Source organism: Monodelphis domestica, chromosome 2 (assembly GCF_027887165.1).
Source record: "Monodelphis domestica isolate mMonDom1 chromosome 2, mMonDom1.pri, whole genome shotgun sequence".
Taxonomy (NCBI): domain Eukaryota; kingdom Metazoa; phylum Chordata; class Mammalia; order Didelphimorphia; family Didelphidae; genus Monodelphis; species Monodelphis domestica.
The window spans coordinates 513,744,025-513,766,028 of NC_077228.1; the positions used below are offsets into that span (position 1 = coordinate 513,744,025).

General features: G+C 36.0%; 1 protein-coding gene across 21 annotated transcripts in view; it reads right to left on the reverse strand.

The window, feature by feature from the left end:
- The window catches only part of NCOR1 (nuclear receptor corepressor 1), a 179,951-nt gene that overhangs the window by 59,223 nt on the left and 98,724 nt on the right, over window positions 1-22,004 (reverse strand). For all 21 annotated transcript variants that reach the window (XM_056819669.1, XM_056819665.1, XM_056819678.1 and 18 more), the window contains 3 exons: window positions 16,002-16,132; window positions 12,555-12,772; window positions 4,097-4,159 (listed from right to left, as the gene is read on the reverse strand). In XM_056819669.1, coding sequence (XP_056675647.1) covers window positions 4,097-4,159; window positions 12,555-12,772; window positions 16,002-16,132 — 412 coding nt within the window. The remainder of the gene's footprint in view (window positions 1-4,096; window positions 4,160-12,554; window positions 12,773-16,001; window positions 16,133-22,004) is intronic.

A 22,004-nucleotide genomic window follows, 5' to 3' on the forward strand; every position in this document is an offset into this window, starting at 1 on the left:
GTATAAATGAATATGAAATTACCTTTTTTCAACACACTTCCCTTTGTATTATTAGAATAGGTAATAAGTTTTTAAATATAAATACTATGAAGTTTAAGGAGAACAAGGAGGATGATGAAGGGTTTTAATACGTATTATAACTCTGCTTAATAGAAGGGATTTATATGATCAATATACGGTACAACAGGATAACATTGAAATACCAAGCAGATATATACAGCAAACAAAATTTCCTATTTTTGTTGCTCAGACTTCCTGGCTTATTAAAAACAGAGTAAAGATAGCTAGGCTGCATAGTTGATAGAGGGCCAGGCCTGGGCCTGGGGTAAGGCCAGAGTTCAAATCTGACCTCAGATACGAGCTGTGAGACCTTGGACAAGTCACTTAGTCCTAATTGCTTAGCCCTTGTTGCCCTTCTGTCTTAGAACTGTCAGAAGTATGGGGTTCTCCTGGTTTGGTTTTATTTTTTTAAATAAAAATAAAGAAAAAAAAAGATATTTGAAGCAAAGTGCAGTCCAAGAACCAAGCTGCTTCACAAGCCTGAGTGCCCACTCAAAACAAAAGGCACTGGTACACTTCAAAGGCCAGATGCTCCCCAAAGCCTTTCCTAATATTTTCCCCTGTGTTGATGGTCTATGCTCTTCCTCTATAAATGTTGTTTTCCCCAGTAGACTGTGAGTTCATAGAAAACAGAGAGAGAGGGTTTGGGGTTGTTTGTTTGTTTGTTTGTTTGGGGGGGGGGGGGGATTTGCTAGCACTTAGCCCAGTGCCTGGCACAAAGTAAGAGCTTATATTTCCATTAGGGAAAGGCATAGTTGAAAAAGGAACCCAAATTAGGATGACATTAAATTAGATTCTTCATTTATGAACATATGTCCTTTTTTCTTTAATGGATCATCTCAGACCAAGGAGATTTGATAATATGTTCTTTCTTTTATTCATTCACCCACAAGCATTCTGTCCCTTGATCTCTCGATTCCTTTGCCATACTAAAGCATTTCCTGCCTCACAGAGACACCAAAATGTCCTCACCTTAAATATCTTCCCTCTCACTCTTTTGTCCAACCAATCGTGACAGGAAGATGAGACAGGAAAATCTCTAGGTTTTAAATCTCTGAAAGCCTCCATCTTCTGGGTTAAAGGAACCAGAAAGAGTACATGATAGATGACATGGGGCAAAGTAGAGCTGTATCTGACGGACAGCTGGTCTAAGACGGGCTTGGCTGACTCAGAAAGTCATGAAAGGTGTCAAATCGCGGTGGGATGGTCATTTCTGATATAGTATAAAAGGAGTGCTTTTGGGGTAGAGGCTGGATTATCTGCCCACCTCCTATTCATTGTTCACTTTAATGAATATGCTCTCCTAATAACCACCACATGGGAGATTAATCAGCATTTAAATCTGGATGCTACTAGTCTTTTTTTTTCTGTGTGGGCTGGGAAACATCTCATTGATTTGGTTAGGCGAGACCAGAAAACTGGCAGTAGACAAAGGAATTTGGAGCTACTGAGAAGTAGCAAATAACTTAAATGTGGGGAGCCATCAAAGCTCATTTCTCTACTCTCTCTGAATTCTCCATGTTGGCAATTTCATCCCTGTTTGCCCATAGTTTCCATGAGCATCTCTCAGGAAATGATTCCCAAATGTGGGCACTTAGCCACTCCCTTGACCTCCAAATCTCAAACTGTCTGCTGGGTATGTTCACTGGCCATTTCTGGTTCAACTGCTAAGTTTGAATTTACTTAAGCTAAAGTTTGAGTTAAAAAGTGTTCCTTCTTCCTTAATCTCTTGATTTGGCTTCACATTGCCATCAGTCTCTAAGCTCCGGAATCGCTCTTAATTATTTCCCATTCTTCACTTTCCACACTGAATCATCTCTTCCAGCCTTTCCACTACTCACTAGAAAGGATCTTAGATCCAGCTCATATCAACTTGAACCTAGGCACTGTATTAATATCCTCACTAGTCTTCCATTTTCTATCCTTTAACGGCTGTTTGAATAATCTTCCTAACTTCTTCCTTGGTTTGCCAATGGCTCCTGCAGAAAAAGTATGAATCCCTCCTCTGGCATTTAAGATCTCCACAATCTGGTTACTGCCTGTCTTTCCAGTCTCATTTCATACTACAACGTTAATACACTCTGGCCAAACTGGACTGAGTGCCAGTCAGCCTTGGTTTTGTTCTCTCCTCCCCTCTCCCCTATCTTTGTGCATGTCCCAGAATGTTTTCCACATGTGGAACTTACAATTCATAAGTCCCAGGACAAATAGCCTTTGTTGAAATTTGCTCAGTACTTCAAAGCCAATTCAAACAGGATAGACTCTTCCACAAAGCCGTCCCTGATCACTTACCTCAGGTCAAAAAGAGATCTTTTCAACATTTTCACGCTACACAAATTTGTCTTTGACCTTGTCACACTCCCCTGAATCAGGAATTTGTAACTGCTCACTTCCCCCATTAGATACTGAGCATATGCCAGAATTATTTTTGTATTCTCGGTGTCTTATACATAGGAGATGCTTAAATGGATGGTCCCAAGTTAAGACAAGTAGGTGACTCTGTTGTAACAAGAAGTTCTTGTTTAAAAGTAGCAAAGACTGGCATATAAAAAGCTGAAGTAAATGGTGATGGGTAGTCACACAGGACAGTTTTCAATATTACAGACAAGAGTGAATAACTATCTACTAGCTGTGTAACACTTAACTAAGGAACATAACTTCTCTCAGTTGCTTCATCCATAAGAAGGAAATTGCTCAAAAAAAGGAATTTATTCACTCCTCCAAATTTATTTGTAGAGGGTACAATTATACACCTTTAAAGATGGCCTTTATGAATTGCTTTGGTTGACAAAATCTATCCCTGGTGATTAACCCTCCAGTTATAAGCCTTAATGAATTTAGCCAGGCTATTCTTTGAATGGCAAAGACAACATATTATAAGGTCTACAGCTTGAACGTTTTGCCACGTATGGAAGATTTATGATAACTTATGGGCCAATTGTATCACTTTAGAGAAACCCAAGGCTACTGGAATTGAATCATTTTGTAGTATCAGACTCTAGCTGCCAAGAAGGATGTGAAAGGTGTCTATGGGTGGGTATGTACACATATACATACCCACACATATGGCCATTTCAAATAAAAAGACCTTGAGCCAAAAATGCTTTTAAATGTTTTATTATCAGAGAAGCTGCTTTTTCAATAATTTTTAAAGGCATCAATAGATATGTGCTCAAAGGAAAAATAATTTAAAATGTCATTTATTAAAGGGTCATGTTACTTCTAATTTCTCTCCATAAATAAAGCACGAATGCAATACAAAATTTCTTATTAATATCTCTCAAAGAATTTGTGTAAAGTCAAATGACATTAGTTATATTACGAATTAATTCAGTCCTAATTTAAATTCCCCAATGCTCAAAATACAGGCCAAAAAAAATGTTATCAGAATTATAATTAGACCTATAAGGTATTTTATGACCAGAATTTGAGAGGAGTAATGCTATGGTTATAGGAGGTTTCAAGTAACCACCATTTCTAAAAAAGGAAAATAACTACAAATAAGCAAGTTAAAGTGATTTTGTTTTTTATTATAGGAGCACATAAACCAATACGTTTCCTTTTCATAAGCAGAATGGTTGGGAAAAGAGAGAATTAAAATGTTCATCTATGCCAACATGGAGGAGTATCTCTCTCAAAAATGATTCTCTGTTCAAGTAGCAAGACGATGAAAAAATTTCCATGTGAACATTCTATAATTGCTAACATTGACTCATAGCTCTAAGATTCCACCTCAGGGATGACAATGGATGTTAACAACAATACACTGAAATAGAAACTTAAATTACTACCAAAAAAAAAATATTTTTTCTATCAGAGAATTCTCCTACAGTTCCCTTCAACAAACCTTTTACTTTATTTTTTTTATTTTAAAATTCAATTTAATTTTAAAGAGCAACATATTGATTCTGACTTCTGATAGTTTTCAAGATTATTCTCCATTAGAGAAAGAAGAGTTGAATCTTGCAGCTATTTGTGGCAAAGTCTCAAGGGGGACAACTAACAAGAAGTGGAGCCCAACTTGGGCATGCTTTACCTTTTTTAGCAACTTCCATCTCTTCTTCTGTCCAGCGTGAAGTCTCCACAGGTTCGGCAGAAGCTAAAATCAAAGAAAAAGAACATGATCAAGGAAATTCATCTTTTTAGTACCAATCATTTCTCACCATCAACAAATCTGTGAAATGACATGTTCAGAATACTTGGAAAAAGAACTGTCATTATACAAAGACCAAAGAAACCAGGTAAAAGAGATGTAGGCTCTTCTGAAATGAAATAATGTGGGTTGTTATTGCTAAATGAGCGAAATTCAGCCCTTCCTTAAAGGGCCAAGACTACAAGGTCCTTCCCCATACCGACAAACAAATGCATTTGTGCCAGATTAGTTTGTACATGTTCAGTATTCTGTTAATTATGAGTTTTTCAAAGAACTAGTATAGAGCAATGAGGTAAACCTAGTATTACTATTATAGCTGGAAACTACTAACCTTTTCTCTAATCCAAATTCATAACTAAAAAATAACTTCTATTACACTACACAAGAATAACACAAGATGCAAACTGGAGAGCAGCAAGGTGACTTAGTAGCTAGAGAACCAGGCTAGAGAGAAGAGGTCCTGGGTTGAAATTTGGCCTTAGACACTTCCTAGCTGTATGACTGGCAAATAAATCACTTAATCTGGATTGCCTAACCCTAAATGCTCTTCTACCTTGGAACTGATACTTAATATCAATTCTGAAACAGAAGGTAAGGATTTTTTAAAAATCAAGTGAAAACTAAATAATATAATCCTAAATGATATTATAAAAACTATTTTGAAAAATACCAAGTTCAACTCAATTCCTTTTACAACACACATATTGTGTTGCTATCTAATGTAGTAATGAAGGCAGAGCAAAAAGAAAATTACAGACCAATTTCCCTAAAGAATACTAATGCAAAGATTTTAAATAATTATCAAGAAGAATACAATAATGTATCACAAAGATCATACACAAGTGAGATTTATATTAGAAATGCAGAGCTGATTCAATATTAGGAAAACAATAATAGCTCTTTTTTTGATATCAAAAAATTAGAAACAGAAGGGATACCTATCAATTGAAGAATGAATAAGTTGTGGTATATGATTATGACAAAATACTATTGTGCTACAAGAATGATGAGCAAGATGGTTTCATTAAAAGCAAGGAAGACTTGCATGAAATCATTCAATGTAAAATGAATAGAGCCATAGAAACACTGTACACAGTAACAGCAATAATATATGATAATCAATTTTGATTGACTTGGTTATTCCCATTAATACAATAATCTAAAACAAGTCTGAAGGTTTGAGGATGAAAAATGCTGTCTGCTTCCAGAGAAAGACTGATGGAATCTGAATGCAGATCAAAGCATATTACTTTTTACTTTGTCATTAGAAGATATTTTTTTTGTCTACCTTTTCTTTTGCAACATGGCTAACATAGAAATGTTTTGCATGATTGCACACGTAAAATTTATAGCAAATTCCTTGCTTTTCAAGGAGTGAGAAAGAGAGGGAAGGGAGTGGATACAAAACTCAAAATTAAGGAAAAAACATTAACAAATCACTGAGAAAAACAAAAATTAAATGTATTAAAAACTAAGTCACTCAGATATTTAGTAATTATAAGAATTGGATGCTAGAAATCACAATGGAAAAAATCTGAAAATAAGTGACAAATTATATGAATTCACAATAGACAAATAATGCTGGCTAAAGTGACTCAAATCATCCATTAGGTTGCTTTAAATTAAAAGCATCAAAAGAATTTACAAAGTATTTTGTGTCAACAAGTAAAAGGAATCATGGAAACACCTAGGATATTTTATAAGCAAAATCCGTTCCCTAAGATTTTAAGGAGAGGAAAGTATTGCTGAGACATCTGGTAGACAATCCACCTATAAAACAAATCATCTTTCATAAAATCTCCCTGCAAGAAAGAACAGAGAAAAATGATTCAAGTATAGAAACATATTTTGTTTCACATTCGAGCAGTATTACAAATAAACCTTCCAAAGCACAAGTTTTATGCTGAAAATATTCTACTAAAATTAAGTGATAGAATGTCTGACAATTATATACACATTACTGAAAAGGACATCAGAGGTTTCATCAACAGTGACCTGGTTATACATGAAGGGATGGAAACTGAAGAATAATTTTTTAAACACTTTTGTCTTAACATAAAAATTGTTGGGAAACAAATGAATAAGGATTTAGAACTCTCTACCACATAGAAGCAACAACCACACCCCAAAAGGGTCTTCAGTGTGTTCCATAGTATTAAGTGCTCTGTCAAGAGTTAATTGAGGGGGCAGTTGGGTGGCTCAATGGATGGAGAGCCAGGCCCAGAGATGGGAGGTCCTGGGTTCAAATCTGAAGTCCAATACTAACTACCTGGGTGACCCTGAGCAAGTCACTTCACGTGCATAACCTAGCCCTTACTGATCTCGTACCTTAGAACCAATATATAGTATTGATTCTAAGATGGAAGTTAAGGGTTTAAAAGAAAATAAGTTAAGGACGGGGGCGATTAGGTGGCTCAGTGGACTGAGGGGCAGGTCCAGAGATGGGAATCCAGGGTTCAAAGCTGGCCTCAAACTTCACAGCTGTGTGACCCTGTCACAAGTGAGCAAGTAACATGACCCCCCACGGCCTAACCCTTACCACTCTTCTGCCTTGAAACAAATACAGTATCAATTCTAAGACAGAAGATAAGGGCTTACAAACTAAAAAGAGCTAATTATGGGGCAGTTAGATGGCTCAGAAGATAGAAAGCCAGGCCTCCATAAGACAAGAGGTTCTGGGTTCAAATCTGAACTCTAACAATTCTCCAAGTGGACGTCCCATAGACATCTAAAACTCAACATGCCAAAACAGAACTTACTACCATCTTTCCCTCTAAACCCACCCATCTTTAATGCTTCCTTGTATCTCTCAAGGACACAGTCATGCTTCCAATCTACTCGGGTTTCTTCACTCTCACTTTCCCTTTTCCTCTCCACTCTAATACCACCAATGAAGGAAGTAAAACTGTCCATTTAACATCCTCTCCATCTTGCTCATCTGTCCTTCTCTATTTATACAACAAATGCCCGAGGCCAGGTCATGGTCACTTCTTTACCTGCTCTAATGGATTAGCTTCCTAAGAGGTTTCCAGTTTGTTCTCATTCCAATCTATGCCTCACGTAGCTTTGGTAGCATCCCAGCATCCAATCAAAGACACACAACACTCCTTCTCCCCAACTGGTCTGTAGGCTGCTCATCAGAAATGATATTCCATCACCTACTTCTGGACCTCGGCACAGCTCGACCTTCCACATTGGAATGTTTCTCCCTTCATCTTTACCTCTTAAAACTCTTAGTGTCTGTCAAGTTCAGTTGAAGTACTACCTGAACCCTGTACCCCCCCCCAAGCTGTTAGCGCCGCTCATCACTGCTTTTATGTTTTTAAGCTTACATCTTGCATTTTCTGAACTCTATGAGCAGTCCCTTAACATCATATAAGAAGCTTCATGAGGAGGAACAGCTCTTTTTTATACCCAAATGCTTGTAAGCCCACATCACAGAAGCTTAAAAGTGCTGATTAACTGTTTAATAATTTTAGATGATTTTGACATGGATGGCCTATAGCTAAGATGTACATTTGGCTCAAAGAAATACATAAACCAGATGAAAGGGCTTCTACAAAATGAAACTAAGAGATGGGAAACAATATGAATTGTCCTTCAGAAGGAGTGCTTCATGGCAGAAGAGGGCACAGCACTGTATATATTTTCACACTTTTTTTGAATTATTAATCAGTTTTGCTGACCCACCCCTTTTTTTCCTTTAAAAAATACTCTTTGCTATTTGGAAGGTTTCTCTGAATTTCAGAGGGAAAGGGATAACAGGAGAAATCTGGGTGATGTTAAAACAAGGAATATGAATAAAAATTTATCTGGGGAAAAAAGGAATGTCTGGAATAAGAGGACATAGAGTAAAATTTTAATTCTGGTGGCACAATAATCATAGGCTCCTCCTCATCAAATACAATAAGACATCCAATCCTGCAATTTGGCCCTGGCCTCATCCCAACTGCTCATGACCCACATGCAAACCAAGTCACCCTTTATCCTTTCTGCTGATCTGTGCCTAACTTCCATGAGTGCCCTTTGTAAAGAAAGCCTATTCCACATGGCTCTTCAGGGGAAAGCATCAGACACAGAGGGAACATTCAATAAATGTGTTTGGGTGACTATTGTGATTTTTTAAACCCTTACCTTCACTCTTGGAATCAATATTGTGTATTGGTTCCAAAGCAGAAGAGTGATCAGGGCTAGGCAGTGGGGGTTAAGTGACTTGCCCAGGGTCACAAAGCTGGGAAGTGTCTGAGGCCAGATTTGAACCCAGGATCTCCCATCTCTGGGCCTCGATCTCAATTTACTGAGCCACCCACTACCCCCATATCAATTTATAATTATTGAGTAGTTTAAAATGAAAAAAAGAAAAACAAAACAAAACAAAAAAACATCTCTACAAATGTTCTCAGTCCCAATGAAGAATTTAACAAATGACAAGTAACTTAAAATGACAAAGATCTATCTTTTACAACAGCCATTTAACCCTTCGGTAACCATACTTGGAAAATTTCCTTCACTTTTTTTTTAAACCTTTACCTTCCCATCTTAGAATCAAAACTGTGTATATTTTCCAAAGTAAAAAACAGTAAGGGTTAGGCCATGAGGGTTAGGTGACTTGCCCAGGGTCACACAGCTAGGAAGTGTCTGAGATTAGATTCGAACCCAAGACCTCCCATCTCTAGGCAGGGCTCTTTATCTACTAAGGTACCTAGCTGCCTCCAAAATTTGCATTCTGTAAAGGTAATGTAGATTCCACTTAATTTGTGTTAAAATGTTTGTTTTTTTAAGTTACATCAATTACATGTAAAAAACAATTTTAACCTTTTTTTATATTTCTAATCAAATTCTCTCCCTCCTTACCCTACCTTTTCCCTGAGATAACAAGAAATCTGATAAAGATTTTACATGTGCATTATTCTACAAGACATTTTTCCATTAGTTGTCTAAAAATAACTTTCTAGATTATTACCTAGGAAGTCTGAACTGCAATCCCAATTATGCCAATGACCATATATAGCTAGAAAGTATATTCTATGGATAAATACTTCAATTTCTTCATGTTCAAAATGATGAGGAAAGAAACTTAACCTGGACCCAGAAGGACAATTTTTGGAGTATACAAGTAATAAAGACTAGACCAAATTCTGCCAGATAAAAACATTATCTTACTCTCTGCTATTTCAGATGGCAGGCTGATTTGGGGGCATGGATTTTTGAGAAATCCCTCAGAGCACATACATTAATAGATGAACCTAACATCCTCCAAACTAACCAAAAACTACTATTCTCAGCACTAGTCACCTGACAAGAAGAAAGGAAATCTTACCTGAGAAGATATCAGAATGATGGAAATGACTATCTCAATCTACTCTCATCTTTTTGCCTGCTACCCAAAGAGAAATGACTGGCACTCTACCATTTCAACCCCAGTCAGAAAGGCAGTGTCCTTTTTCCCTTATTCAGGCTTTAACAACAGCCTGCGTGGTATAAAGGGAAAAGCAAAGCACATGCAAATCTCAGGAAAGTCTTACAATTTGAATTGAAGAATGAGACTTAGGAGAATTTAATCTCAGAAAAAAAACAAAAAACATTCTTACATATATTTTCAGAAGTCAGCTTTTGAAGAGATAAAAGTAAAAATTCCTCTATAAGAAGTGGCAGTATTCATTGATACAACAAATTTTTCACTGATTCTCTTCTCTGAACAAAAAACTGACCAGAGCCGTGTATACAACCAGATCACGGCTATTTCAAAACATCAGCTCCTAGTTTGAGGACAGAAAGTGGAGACAAGATGGGGGGAGCAACTGTATCTATAACATTCAACATTCAAGTTATTGTGAAGAGGTCTTTTCCAAAGGATCCTACAAATCCCTCATACTAACATTACCACATGAAGGTAGATGTACTATCTTGCATTCATGAGTAACCTTTTATAGTTAAGTTCATGTCTACTCAGTAGTTATATATATAAAAGCAACAGGAAAGTTTTTTGGATTATATCTTAAGATCTGTAAAATAAAAAATGTTCAAAAACCTTTAAATAATATGGATTTCATAGTATTTAGATAAGGATTTCCAGTACAAGGTGTTGAGAGATCAAGGGACCCCTGGGGGGGGGGGGGGCAATGCAACTTAGGGATTAACTGCAGCACAGATGAGAATTATTAGGACAAAGATGGAATATAGATATCAGATGGAAGGCAAGCTCATATTAAGGAGATCCATAGGTCAAATAGGATATGTATTTCAATATGATTAAATAGAACATAAGATCATAGGTTTGGACTTGAAATATCTTGGTGGCTAGTTCAACCCCCTCATTTTATTGAAGAGGAAACTGAGGCCCACAGAAAAGAAATGGACTTGTTTAAGGTAATGGAGTTAAAATTTGAACTCAGATTATTAGACACTAAATCCAGGTTTCTTCCTTCTGTATTATGGTACCCCTAATGAGGAAAAAGGGAGAGTATGGGTAAACATTCTAGCTGCCAGGAACAGCTAAAATGGCACAGTCATGAGGGCCTGGTTCAAATCTGGTCTCAGACATTTCCTAGCTGTGCAATCCAGGCCAAGTCACTTAACCTGTTTGCCTACCCTTGCCCTTCTATCTTAAGAGTTGTAATTAAAATAAAAATCAGGGTTTAAAAAAAAATTCTAGTTGCCTCTTTATACTCAGGTCAGTGACTATAATGGAGTCCTGACCTTACAATAAGAAAAAGGGTTATATTCTGGATTAGTTTATTGAATGTTGGGTCCTCATGCGAGTTTAGAAAGGAAGAGGCAGGAGAAGTGGGAAGAGGATATAAATTGATAGAGGGCTAGTTCACTAAGAATGTAGCAATCAATCAAACACTTCATAAGCACCTACTGTGTGCCAGGCATTATGCTAAGCTCTGGTATTACAAAAAGGCAAAAGACAGTCCCTGACCTCAAAGAACTTACATCAAGTAGGGGAGATAACATGCAAACAAATGTATACAAAATAACTTATATCAAGGATAAATGGGAAATGATAAATGGAGAAAAAGCAATAGAATTAAGCAGGATTGGGAAAGAATACCTACAAAAGATGAGATTTCAGTTGGGACTCAAAGGAAACCAGGGAGGTTAGTAGAACATCCGGAAACTGTCATAGCAGGCAATAGGTAAGGACATAGGCAGGCTCGGAATGAAACCAACCTGCAGACTGCAACAAATCCCCTTCTGCAGCAAGGTACCTGGTAGCCTAAGAAACCAAGTGGTCCTTTTTCTGTACTCTACTCTCCAAAAAAACAAAAACAAGAGAGATCCACTATCTAAACAGTGCCAAATCATATGCAAATCAGGATCCAACATAAACTCACACTTCAGCTCTCCCTCTCTCTCTCTCTCTCTCTGTGTCTGTCTGTCTGTCTCTGTCTCTCTCTTTCATAGAAAGTTGAAAATGAAGGTGAAGCCATAGCCTTAGGCTTAAAAAATATTGTTAAAGCCCATCAAATATTATTATGGTTAAATCTACCATAAAAACTATTTTAAGGATGCAAAAGGCATAAATATTTGAAAGTTAAGAAAAATTTGACTTTGCTTATAATGAGATTTTATTATATATTAAGAATATGTGTACCTGTGAGTATAAATTTTATCTACCCTCTCTCTACTTAAAATCAGTTCAAACTACAAGGAATTTGTTTTAAAACTACTTTAATTAAATAGGGGCTAATAAAAACAATAGAAATTCCTTTTTTAAGAGTATCTACCCCAGCACAACTAATCTTCTGATCTTACCAAAAAATTATCAAAACATAAGACCTATTTCTTCAACAAATTTCTTTAACAAAATGACTGCAGAAGATGTATTTTTCCATACAGATGGGGAATTCCTCTTCCCTCCTCACTTGTTTTGGCAGAGTAAAAAAAAAGTAGGGACCAAATCAGACCTTTGCTGACATTATCTCCAACTAATCCCTACCTCTGGTTCAAAGCCCACTTAAATGTCAGCACTTATATGAAGTCTTTCTTGGTTTCTTCCTTCTGTCCTTAAATAAAACTAAAGCTTTCTTTTGGTGAAATCTCCTAGCATTTTGTTTCTCATTCAACTTTTCCCATTTTGTGCTATACGAGTGCTATAAACATACACATCTAATTTCCCCTTTTAAATGTCCAGTTCCTATAGAGTACAGATTGTATATTATTATAGGCCTCCTAATGGCAAGCTTAGAGTAAAACTGCAAGAACTATTGCTGGATGAGAAGAAACAAAACAATGCCCTATGTTGGTGATGAACAGAGTGGCACAGAAGGAACAGTTGCACTGAGGAAGGCCCAGAGCCATGCTGGCAACGGCCCTCTCCTGGAGCATGACTCACCAGGCTCGGGGGGAGGTGGCAGTGGAGTTGGCGGCTCTTCAGTAGCAGCCGCGGCGGCTGCACTGGCCTGCGCAGCTTCATTGGTCATGGACCTGGTAATGCGACCCTTACGGCGACCTTGACTGTTGGCTGTTTTTCGACCCCGAGGTGTGGCTTGCTCCCGTTCCTCTGTTTCTTCTGAGGTGCCTTCAGTCTTATCCTTCTCTTTGGTGCTTTCTCTGAAGAAAAAATAAGAATGTTATATGAGGTTGAAGATGAGCAAGTAGAAATAAAGACTATAATTTTAAAACTCTAAATTCTAAGTGTTTCTCCAACTAAAACTTTTTTAAAATGTAATAAGAGGGCAGCTAGGTGGCTCAGTAGATAGGGAACCAGGCCTACATATGGAGTCCTGAACTAGAATATGACCTCAGATACTTCCTAACTGGGTGACCCTGGGCAAGTCACTTTGTCCCATTGACTAGCACTTCTTGGTCTTCTACCTCTACACACAGTATTGATTCTAAGTTGTGTGACCCTGGGCAAGTCACTTGACCCCCATTGCCTAGCCCTTACCACTCTTCTGCCTTCACTCCAAGACGGAAGATAAGGGTTTAAAAAAAAATGAAGTGATGATTGGATAAGTCTATCCTATTTTTTTTTTTTATTAAAACCCTTAGCTTCCATCTTAGAATCAGTACAATGTATTAGTTCTAAGGCAGAAGGGTGGTAAGATTTAGGCAATGGGGGTTAAATGACTTGCCCAGGGCCACACAGCTGGCAAGTATCTGAGGCCAGGTTTAAACCTGGGACCTCTCGTCTCTAGGTCTGGCTCTCAATCCACTGAGATACCCAGCTTCCCCCTGGATAGTCTATCCTTGATGTGGAATATATCTTAACTTAAGGGTGATCACCATCAGGAATTGGTAAGACTTGGCAACAAATTAACCATGGGATCACCTACAATTCACTGAGCACTGGGGGCTCAGATTTCTTTTGTAAAACCAGAATAAGAGAATCAGATTTACAGCTGGAAGGCATTTCTGAAGTCCGCCTAGTTGGACCTCCTCTTCTGACAGATAAAAAAATTAAAATTTGCAAAGAAGGGCTTTTCACAGGGTCTTAAAAATAGCAGAGCTGACTACAAATCGAAGTTCTTTGTGCCCTATGCTAATGATAGGCTCATTTGCTCTGAGGTTCCAAAAACAGATGTGATCAGGAGAAGGCTCTGGGAAGGAAGGATATTATTTTCACACTCTATGAAACAAAATTGGACAATTGTACTGGAAGCCTATCACCTAAAACTTAAGAATACTGTTTAATATACAAATCATGTTACTTCAAAGTAAAGGCTTTTAAAAATAGTTTACTACACTAGAGAAGGTAACAAAATGGCCCTATTGTTAGCTACAAAGATTTATATAACAACTAAAAATACCAGTCAAGACAAATAGTGTCTTGGGGGCAGCTGGGTGGATCAGTGGATGGAGAACCAGGCCTGGTGATGGGGGATCCTGGGTTCAAATCTGACCTCAGACACTTCCTAGCTGTGTGACCCTGGGCAAGTCACTTAACACCCATTGCCCGGTCCTTACCACTCTTCTGCCTTGGAAAACATACACAGTATTGATTCTAAAATGGGAGGAAAGTGTTTTTTAAAAAAAAGTGTAGTGTCTATTAAGACTAGTAAAAAATCATAGAATTAAAAGTACAAATAATCACTGTCATAATAAAAAAAGTGACTGTGGCTGTGTTTATATTTTAAGCCAATACCACAAATATTTCTAAGTAAATATTTTCTGGGCTAATAATAAAACAACAACAATATCATTATGAATAATGATGATCAGATGCTTCAGTCATGACCTAGTGACCTCATTTGGGTTTTCTTGGCAAAGATAATAGAGGGTGGCAAACAGGGTTAAGTGCTTAGCCTAGAGTCATACAGTTAGTGAGTGTCTGAGGCCAGATTTCAACCAGATGAGTCTTCTGGACTCTAGGTCTGGCACTCTATGCACTATGGTAAGACCTAGGCTGCCTGAAATATCATTGCAATCTAAAAGACTCTTTTAATGTGTTTCCCATGCATATACAAAGATCATATAAGATTTCCCAATAAATGCAACCACAGAAATAATGCTGTTCAATTTTGTCCTGATTATGACAAAAGAAGCATAAAATAGAAAGCACAAAGAATGGCAGCCAAAGGAGTTCAACATGGAAGATTCTGACTCTACTATTTACTACTTCTTGGGTTCTCATCATTTCTAACATAACAGATAGAGACAATTAAAGTCCCTTTGAACTTGAAATCGATGATCCTACAAGTCTTTCATGAAGTCCAAATGAAAAGGAAGGATTCCTCAGAGAAGGCAAAGTTCACTAGATAGATCAGTATGCAGATGACATTTTAGGGACAGCAATGAAGAATGGAACACTCTAAGAGCCTTCTCAAAGAGATTGGTTATCCTTCAAAAATATTAAACGAATCATCCTTCAGAGAAAATGCAAATGCACAAAAATTTCATGTAGCCCAAACTATAGCATGCAGTAAGACAGAGAGGCTTATCTTTCAGTTGGGCATTAGGCTTTCTTTCTTGGATAGATTCAGATGACAGGGTGGATCCAGAATTAAAGAGGAGGAAAAGAAGGGAGTCATAGTTTTTGGAAAACTGTGTATTTCTAATTATCCATGACAGCTGCTCCTTGCTGCCAAAGGCAACCATTTTTAACACTAACGTTCCCCATATAGTTGTGAAAAACAAAACCTCAGAAAATGCAACGTACAAATGACCCAAAGTAGAATGGTGGAAGTAGGTTGCTGCAATAACAAATCATCAATTTCCTTGCATAAAATGTGATATGTAAGGCTGAATATGAAGGTGGGCTAATCATATTGTTAAGAGCAAAGGAAGACATGCACTATGTCTATGTAAACGATAAATCCCACAAGGTCTCTAGCATCTTGGGAAGGCCCTCTTCTAAAGGGTATACAACAGAATATGGACAAGAATTGGACAACATGAGAAGGCATGAAAGATTTATAATCTGCATTGGTGGATGGTGTACTACATTAATCCAGCATATCTCAAGGCAGTTTAGCATATCTTCATTTCAAGAGAAAAGGAAGCAGCAAACGGACCCACTATTTATTAATCCATAGTCTCAGTGTACTAATCATCAAAATAATGACCAGAGCACATAAAATTTTAATTATTGCCTTCTAATACATCAAAGAGAATTAATAGCACTTGGCATTAGGTGAATTTATTGTATTCTAAATCTGAAATTTACTAATCCAAGTTTGTCTACCAAAATACTTAACCAAACTTTGATTAAGCAAAAATTCCTAATCCCTGAATACAATAGTCAATAAGGTTAAAACATAGTTCATCTTGTTGGGAGCTATGCTCCCTTTTAACATTCATGCTTCTAAAGGATCCAGATTTTTGTCTTTATTTAACTCACTTGGATTCCTCTTTCTCATCTTTTTCATCTTCATCTTTTTTTTCTTCTTCTTTTTTTTCTGTCTTTTCAGTTTTATCTTCTTCAACTTTTTCTTCTACCTTTTCTTCTTGCGAAGGTCGAGCAATTTGTTGCTGAAATGAAATTTATAAACAGTCAATAATATTAAAGAAATTAAGTGATCTAATATGTCATTCTGTAAAGTTGGGATATTATAATGATATATGCAATAATTAATATGTATTTAATTTTGGCACTAGGGATTTTAAAATGTCAAATGACTTATACATCCTGGAATTTAAAAATTCAAACCATTTAAAGCAGAGTCTGTATATGTGTGTCTGTCTGTCTGTCTTTCTCATATATATATATATATATATATATATGAGAAAAGACTTACTTTCCATATAAACCCTTACCTCCCATCTTAGAATCAATACTATATATCTAAGGCAGAAGAGCATGAAGGGCCAAGGAGTGAGGGTTCAGTGACTTGCTCAGAGGAGTATCTGAGGCCACAGTTGAACTCAGAATCTCCCATCTCGAAGTCTGGCTCTTTATCCAATAAGACATCTAGATGCCCCCTCCATATATTTTAAGAATATATTTCTTGGAATGTAGTTTTTGCCAAAAAATTGTGAGTTTCATAACCAAAAAAAGCAATTTGATAAATCAATACAACAAAGGACTATATTTTATCCAAAAACCTTAGCCTCATTTAACAAACAAGCAAATAAGAAATATTTTTCTGCTCTGTCTCTTCCAGGTCTAATGGAAGTTTATTTACTTCTGGTTTTGTTTTTCTTCCTTTTCTCTCTATTTAAAATATAATTGACTCTCCCGTTCTGATTTCAGGATACATGACCTTTATTCTTTCCTCATTTCCTTGACTTTCCATATTTCTGTTTTTACAGCACCACTATACACCAGGAAAGGTAGGATGGCACAATGGATGAACAGCTGGTCTTGTAGTCATAAAAGCCTGAGTACCAGAGCAGCCTCTGACATAGAAGAGCAGAGCCATGTCATCTCTCAGAGTTGCAGGTAACTCTCTCAACATTATAAAATAACAGCACAGTTGCCAAGCCCTAGTGATATCTCTCACACTGGGAAATCATAATTCTGTTCCATCCTCCCACCCCCACCCCATATCACATTATAGTAATAAACCATAATTTATTCAGTCACCAATTGTTGGACAAATCAGTGGTTTCTAATTGCTTTCTACTTCTAGGTAGTTACTGGAAAGACAACCATGTTCTTTAATGTAGTGATCAATCATATAGTACCAGAAAAACGAGGAAGCATGTCTCCCCACTACATTACAAAGAAGAGACAGATCAAAGGGGCAAAACAAATAAATGATTTTGACAAAAGTTCAATGTATGGATTTTGCTTTTCTCTGCTTATTTATTATTATTGTTGCTACAAGGGAGGCCTTTAGCAAAGTAAAAAAAAAGCATTGAAGAAACATTTTGAAAGTTCTGAGAAGAGAGAAGTTCTCAGGGAGAACAGTTCTAGAATAACTCTGGTATATCCTTCTTTTAAAAACCTTATTTTCTGATTTAGTAACAACTCTAAAGCAGAAGGATATGGTTAAACAAATGGGAGTAAGTGACTTGCACGGCTAGGAAGTGTCTGAAGTCACATTTGAACCCAGGTGCTCTTCACTCCAGGCCCGGTACTCTATCCACCCTGCCACTTAGCTGCCTGTTACAATTTTTTTTTAATAAGGCTATACCTAACTTTCACAGCTGTACATATAATAAGTATCTCTTTCTGCTTTTCTGTGAATTGTGGAAATGATACTGTTGATTTGTTAGGTTCTTAATAATCTTTTAATTAAGTCATTAGAAATAATTTTGTTCAGGAAATTCTATCTTACTCCCTTAAGGGGATATAATACTAGCAAAGGAATCAGAGTCAATAGTAGAACCAATTTTATTCATTTAATTGGACACTTCCATATATATTCTCTCCAAAAGATTTTAGATAGATAGTAATATCCTCAACTGATTCTGTACTAATCACCCCAATATAGAAATTTATAATTTTAAAGATATTTTTGCCATTCTAAGGGGATAAAGTGATATCTTAAAAGTTATATTTCCATGTCTGTTTATTATGGAATTTCTGAAGCACTTTACCTTTGTAATAGTTTTATTTTCACTTAAATTGCATGGTAGTGTTGTCATATTAATAAGTATATATTCTTGGCTTCCTGTCTATGTATCCATTCCTCAGAGGTTTTGGTGTCATTCCTTCCTTTATCTAATATGCTAATGAATTTTCCTTCCCAAATCAGTTTCTTTTCTATTAACTTTAGATTCTTTTGTGGGAAAATATCTACATCTTTCTATTATTGAATATAAATTCCAATTATTTCTTCTATTTTTTTGATAAGAATGCTTTCCCAAAGTTTTGGGAAATTTACCAGTTTCTCCAGTTTTTAAATGGTCTTATTAAAAAATGCTTAAATGATTGATCCAAGTGGATTTCTTTGGAACATATGATGTGATAAATGGCCCAAAAACCATTCCCTGTCATACAACTCTACAATTTCTAAGGATTTTTACTGATTAGCAATTCTATTTCCTACCAAGTTTTTGGTTTTTAAAAAAATATGGCCTATACAGATCTTTACCTTCACTGTCACTTCTATTATATCTCATCTTCTCCTCTTCGATCACTTCCTTTGTACTAGACAGCATTATTGTTCTATAACACATTTTGGTGTCTGATAGCATTAGTACCTCTACCCTAGACTTCTCCTTTGGAGTTATTGGTACTCTTGACAATTTCCAATATGAATAGCATTATTTTAGCTAATTCTTTGATATAACACATTACTTTGATAAGCACTGCATGACATTTGTTAATAAGCTATACAAATACTGCTGTTTTTACTATGATTATTTACTCGAATATTAACAGGCCCATCCCTCTATTCAATTTTTGCTTGACTTATTTAAAAACCAATTGATCTAACTACCTTCCTAAGTTTAAGACCTAATTGAAACATTTAGCAATTATGAACATTTCTTAATCAGTTCCTCTTAACTGTTTATGGAGGCATATGAAAACATAAGATATTAATGTTATTTCCCTTCTTAGTTCCATTCACTATCTTATGTTTTCAAGGTAAGTAATCATGTCAGCTATGAACAAAGATCTAGTTATTTCTTCATTATTTATTCTAACCTTTATGGGTTTTTTAAAAGTTTTGATACCCTTTGCTTTCTAAAACAGTATCTCTGACATAAAACCCTCTTTTGTGATTAAAAAAAAAATTGTAGGAAAAAAAGACCTATCTTAAAAAAGAATCCTGATAACACATTCGTTACATGTATTCTTCTGTCCTGAAAAAAATCTCCTAACTGCAGAGAATGTCTTTCATCTTATCATTAGATCCAAGATTGTTCATTGCAATTTATCTGAGATCAGACTTTAAAAATTGACAAACTCAAACAACACTGGCCTGAATTTAAGTAAAATGAACTTAATATGGATCAGTGTAAAGTGTTCCAACTGGATTCAAGAAAAGAAAAAAGAGAAAATTCTGAATAGTCAGATTATGAAAAAAGATCAGAGGTTCGAGTGGGTAGCATGACCAGTGTGAGAAGACTGTAACATGTTAACCAAAAAAATTAATGAAATCTTAATTACATTAAGAGGTATAATTTCCAGGACTAAGAAAATTACAGCCCTTCTGAATGCTGGTCTGTTTAAACTATATTTATAGTATTATGTTCAGTTCTGAGCACAACAATAATTTGCTGAAGAAGATCCAGAATGGGGCAACCATTGTGATCTAAAGAGTCTATACTCTATGAAAATTGACTGAAGGAAACTGGATTGTTTAAGACTGATGAAGACAGTTGTTTTCAAAAACTTGGGATAGTATCAGGTGGAAGAAAGATTAGGCTTGTTTTCTTTAGCCTAAGAAGGCAGAAGTAGGAGTATCCTTCTTCAAGATGATCCAAAAAAGAATGGACTATTTTGGTTTCACTCACTAGGGTCTTCAAGCAAATAATTAACTTAGAAACCTCAGTTTTTATTATGTCACATCTACCCTTCCATACCTACAAAGGAAAATATAATTTAAAAACAAAGTTATAGCTGAAACAAAACAACAAAAAAGAAGAATGACTTCTAGGTTCAAAAATGTTTATAGCAGCCTCTGATGAATATAATGATCCAAGACAATTCCAAAGGACTCCTAATGAAAAATGCTATCCAACATCAGCTGAGGAACTATTGGATACAGACTAAAGTATTATCTTTTTCACTTTACTTCATTTTTCTCTTTGCAACATGGCTAGTATTAAAATATGTTCTGTATCACACATGTATAACTGCAATCATATTGCTTGCCTTGTCAATGATTAGGGCAGGGACTAGAGGCAAGAGAATTCATAGCTCAGAATTCAAAGAAAACAGTAGACTCTAATGAAATAGAAATGCAAGTGGGGCAGCTAGGTGATCAGAGCAAATAGACAGGAGCAGCAGATCTGCAGTTAAGGAAGGCTCATCTTCCCGAATTCAAATCTGGCCTCAGGTGCTTACTACCTGGATAACCACAGGGAAGTTGCTTAACCCTGTTTGCCTCAATGTCTTCTGTCTGTTAAAGGAATTAGAGAAGGAAATGGCAAACCATTTCAATATCTTTGCCAAGAAAACCCCAAATGGGGTCAGGAAAAGTTGGACATGACTGAAACAACTCAACAACAACAACAATAAAAAAATGCTAAGTAAAACTTTAAAAAACAGATATGGGGTGCAATAAGAGAAATAACTTCATTATGGAAATCATATTAATTATGAAATCCAAAGTTCAATTAATTTAAGCATTATGGCAACAATAATATCATAGGTATGTGCTACCCACTCTAAACAACCAATATGATTCATTAAACAATATAGCCTGGGTGTAAAACATCAAAAACATCTACCAAGGCATCAAGGTTGCTGTTATTAAGTACTGTTTCCTGTCAGATTCATGTCCCAGTAGCACAGGCTGGTAGACAAAACATTAGATAGTGAAAAGTGAATTAGGTTCTTTCAAGCTGTGCCAGGTTTCGTATTAGACTTTCAGAAGTAATTTACCAAATTAGAAGCATAGTTGTTAGAAGCATAATTGGGGTGGGATTGGGGGATAAAACTCATAAACTCTCACTGAGGAAACTATATCAGCACAGATCAGTAACTGCAGAATATTTTAGCTTTAGAGAATTATTTGGAGCATTTCAAAATCAGTTAACTTGCCAACACTCAAAGTCGAACCAAAAAATGAAGAACTGAAAATATTTTTTAAAAGAAAGTTAGAAACTTGATAAAAAGATGACATAATTTTCCTGACTCTGATGTTGGTTCTCTTTTTCACTTTGCCATTCTATCTCTGAAACATAATTTTACTATTTACAAAACTATTAAAAAGTCATAAAACATGTATGACTTAAAAATTAAAAATTCATCTTAACATAAATTTGTCTACATAACTATAAGAAATTCTTAAGATAAGAAACATCTGAAACTTTTTGTGTTTCTGGTTTTTTGTGCAAGGGAAATTATTTTTTTAAATCTAAAGTTTTAATGTCCAGTTTCTTATTCTTTCCCTCCAATCACTTCTCTACCCATTTAGAGGGCAAAAAAAAATGTAATATTCATTAAAGAAATTAAGTTATGAAAAATGTATTTTCACATTAGCTATGCTGGGGGCAGGGGAGGTACAAAGAAAAATAAAGTGAAAGAAAATACACTTAAAATCTGTACTCAGTTATTCATTTCTCTCTCTCTCTCTGGAGTTGGACATTATGTTCCCATAATGAGTCCCTCAGAATTGTTATGTGTTATTATATTAATGAGAGTAGCTAGGTCTTTAATAGATGATAATCATTACAATATTTGGTCACTACTTGCACAGCTGGTGGAATTGATAACTGATCCAACCATTCTGGAGGGCATTATTGAACTAATTGTGCATTCTCTTTGACCCAGCAATACCAC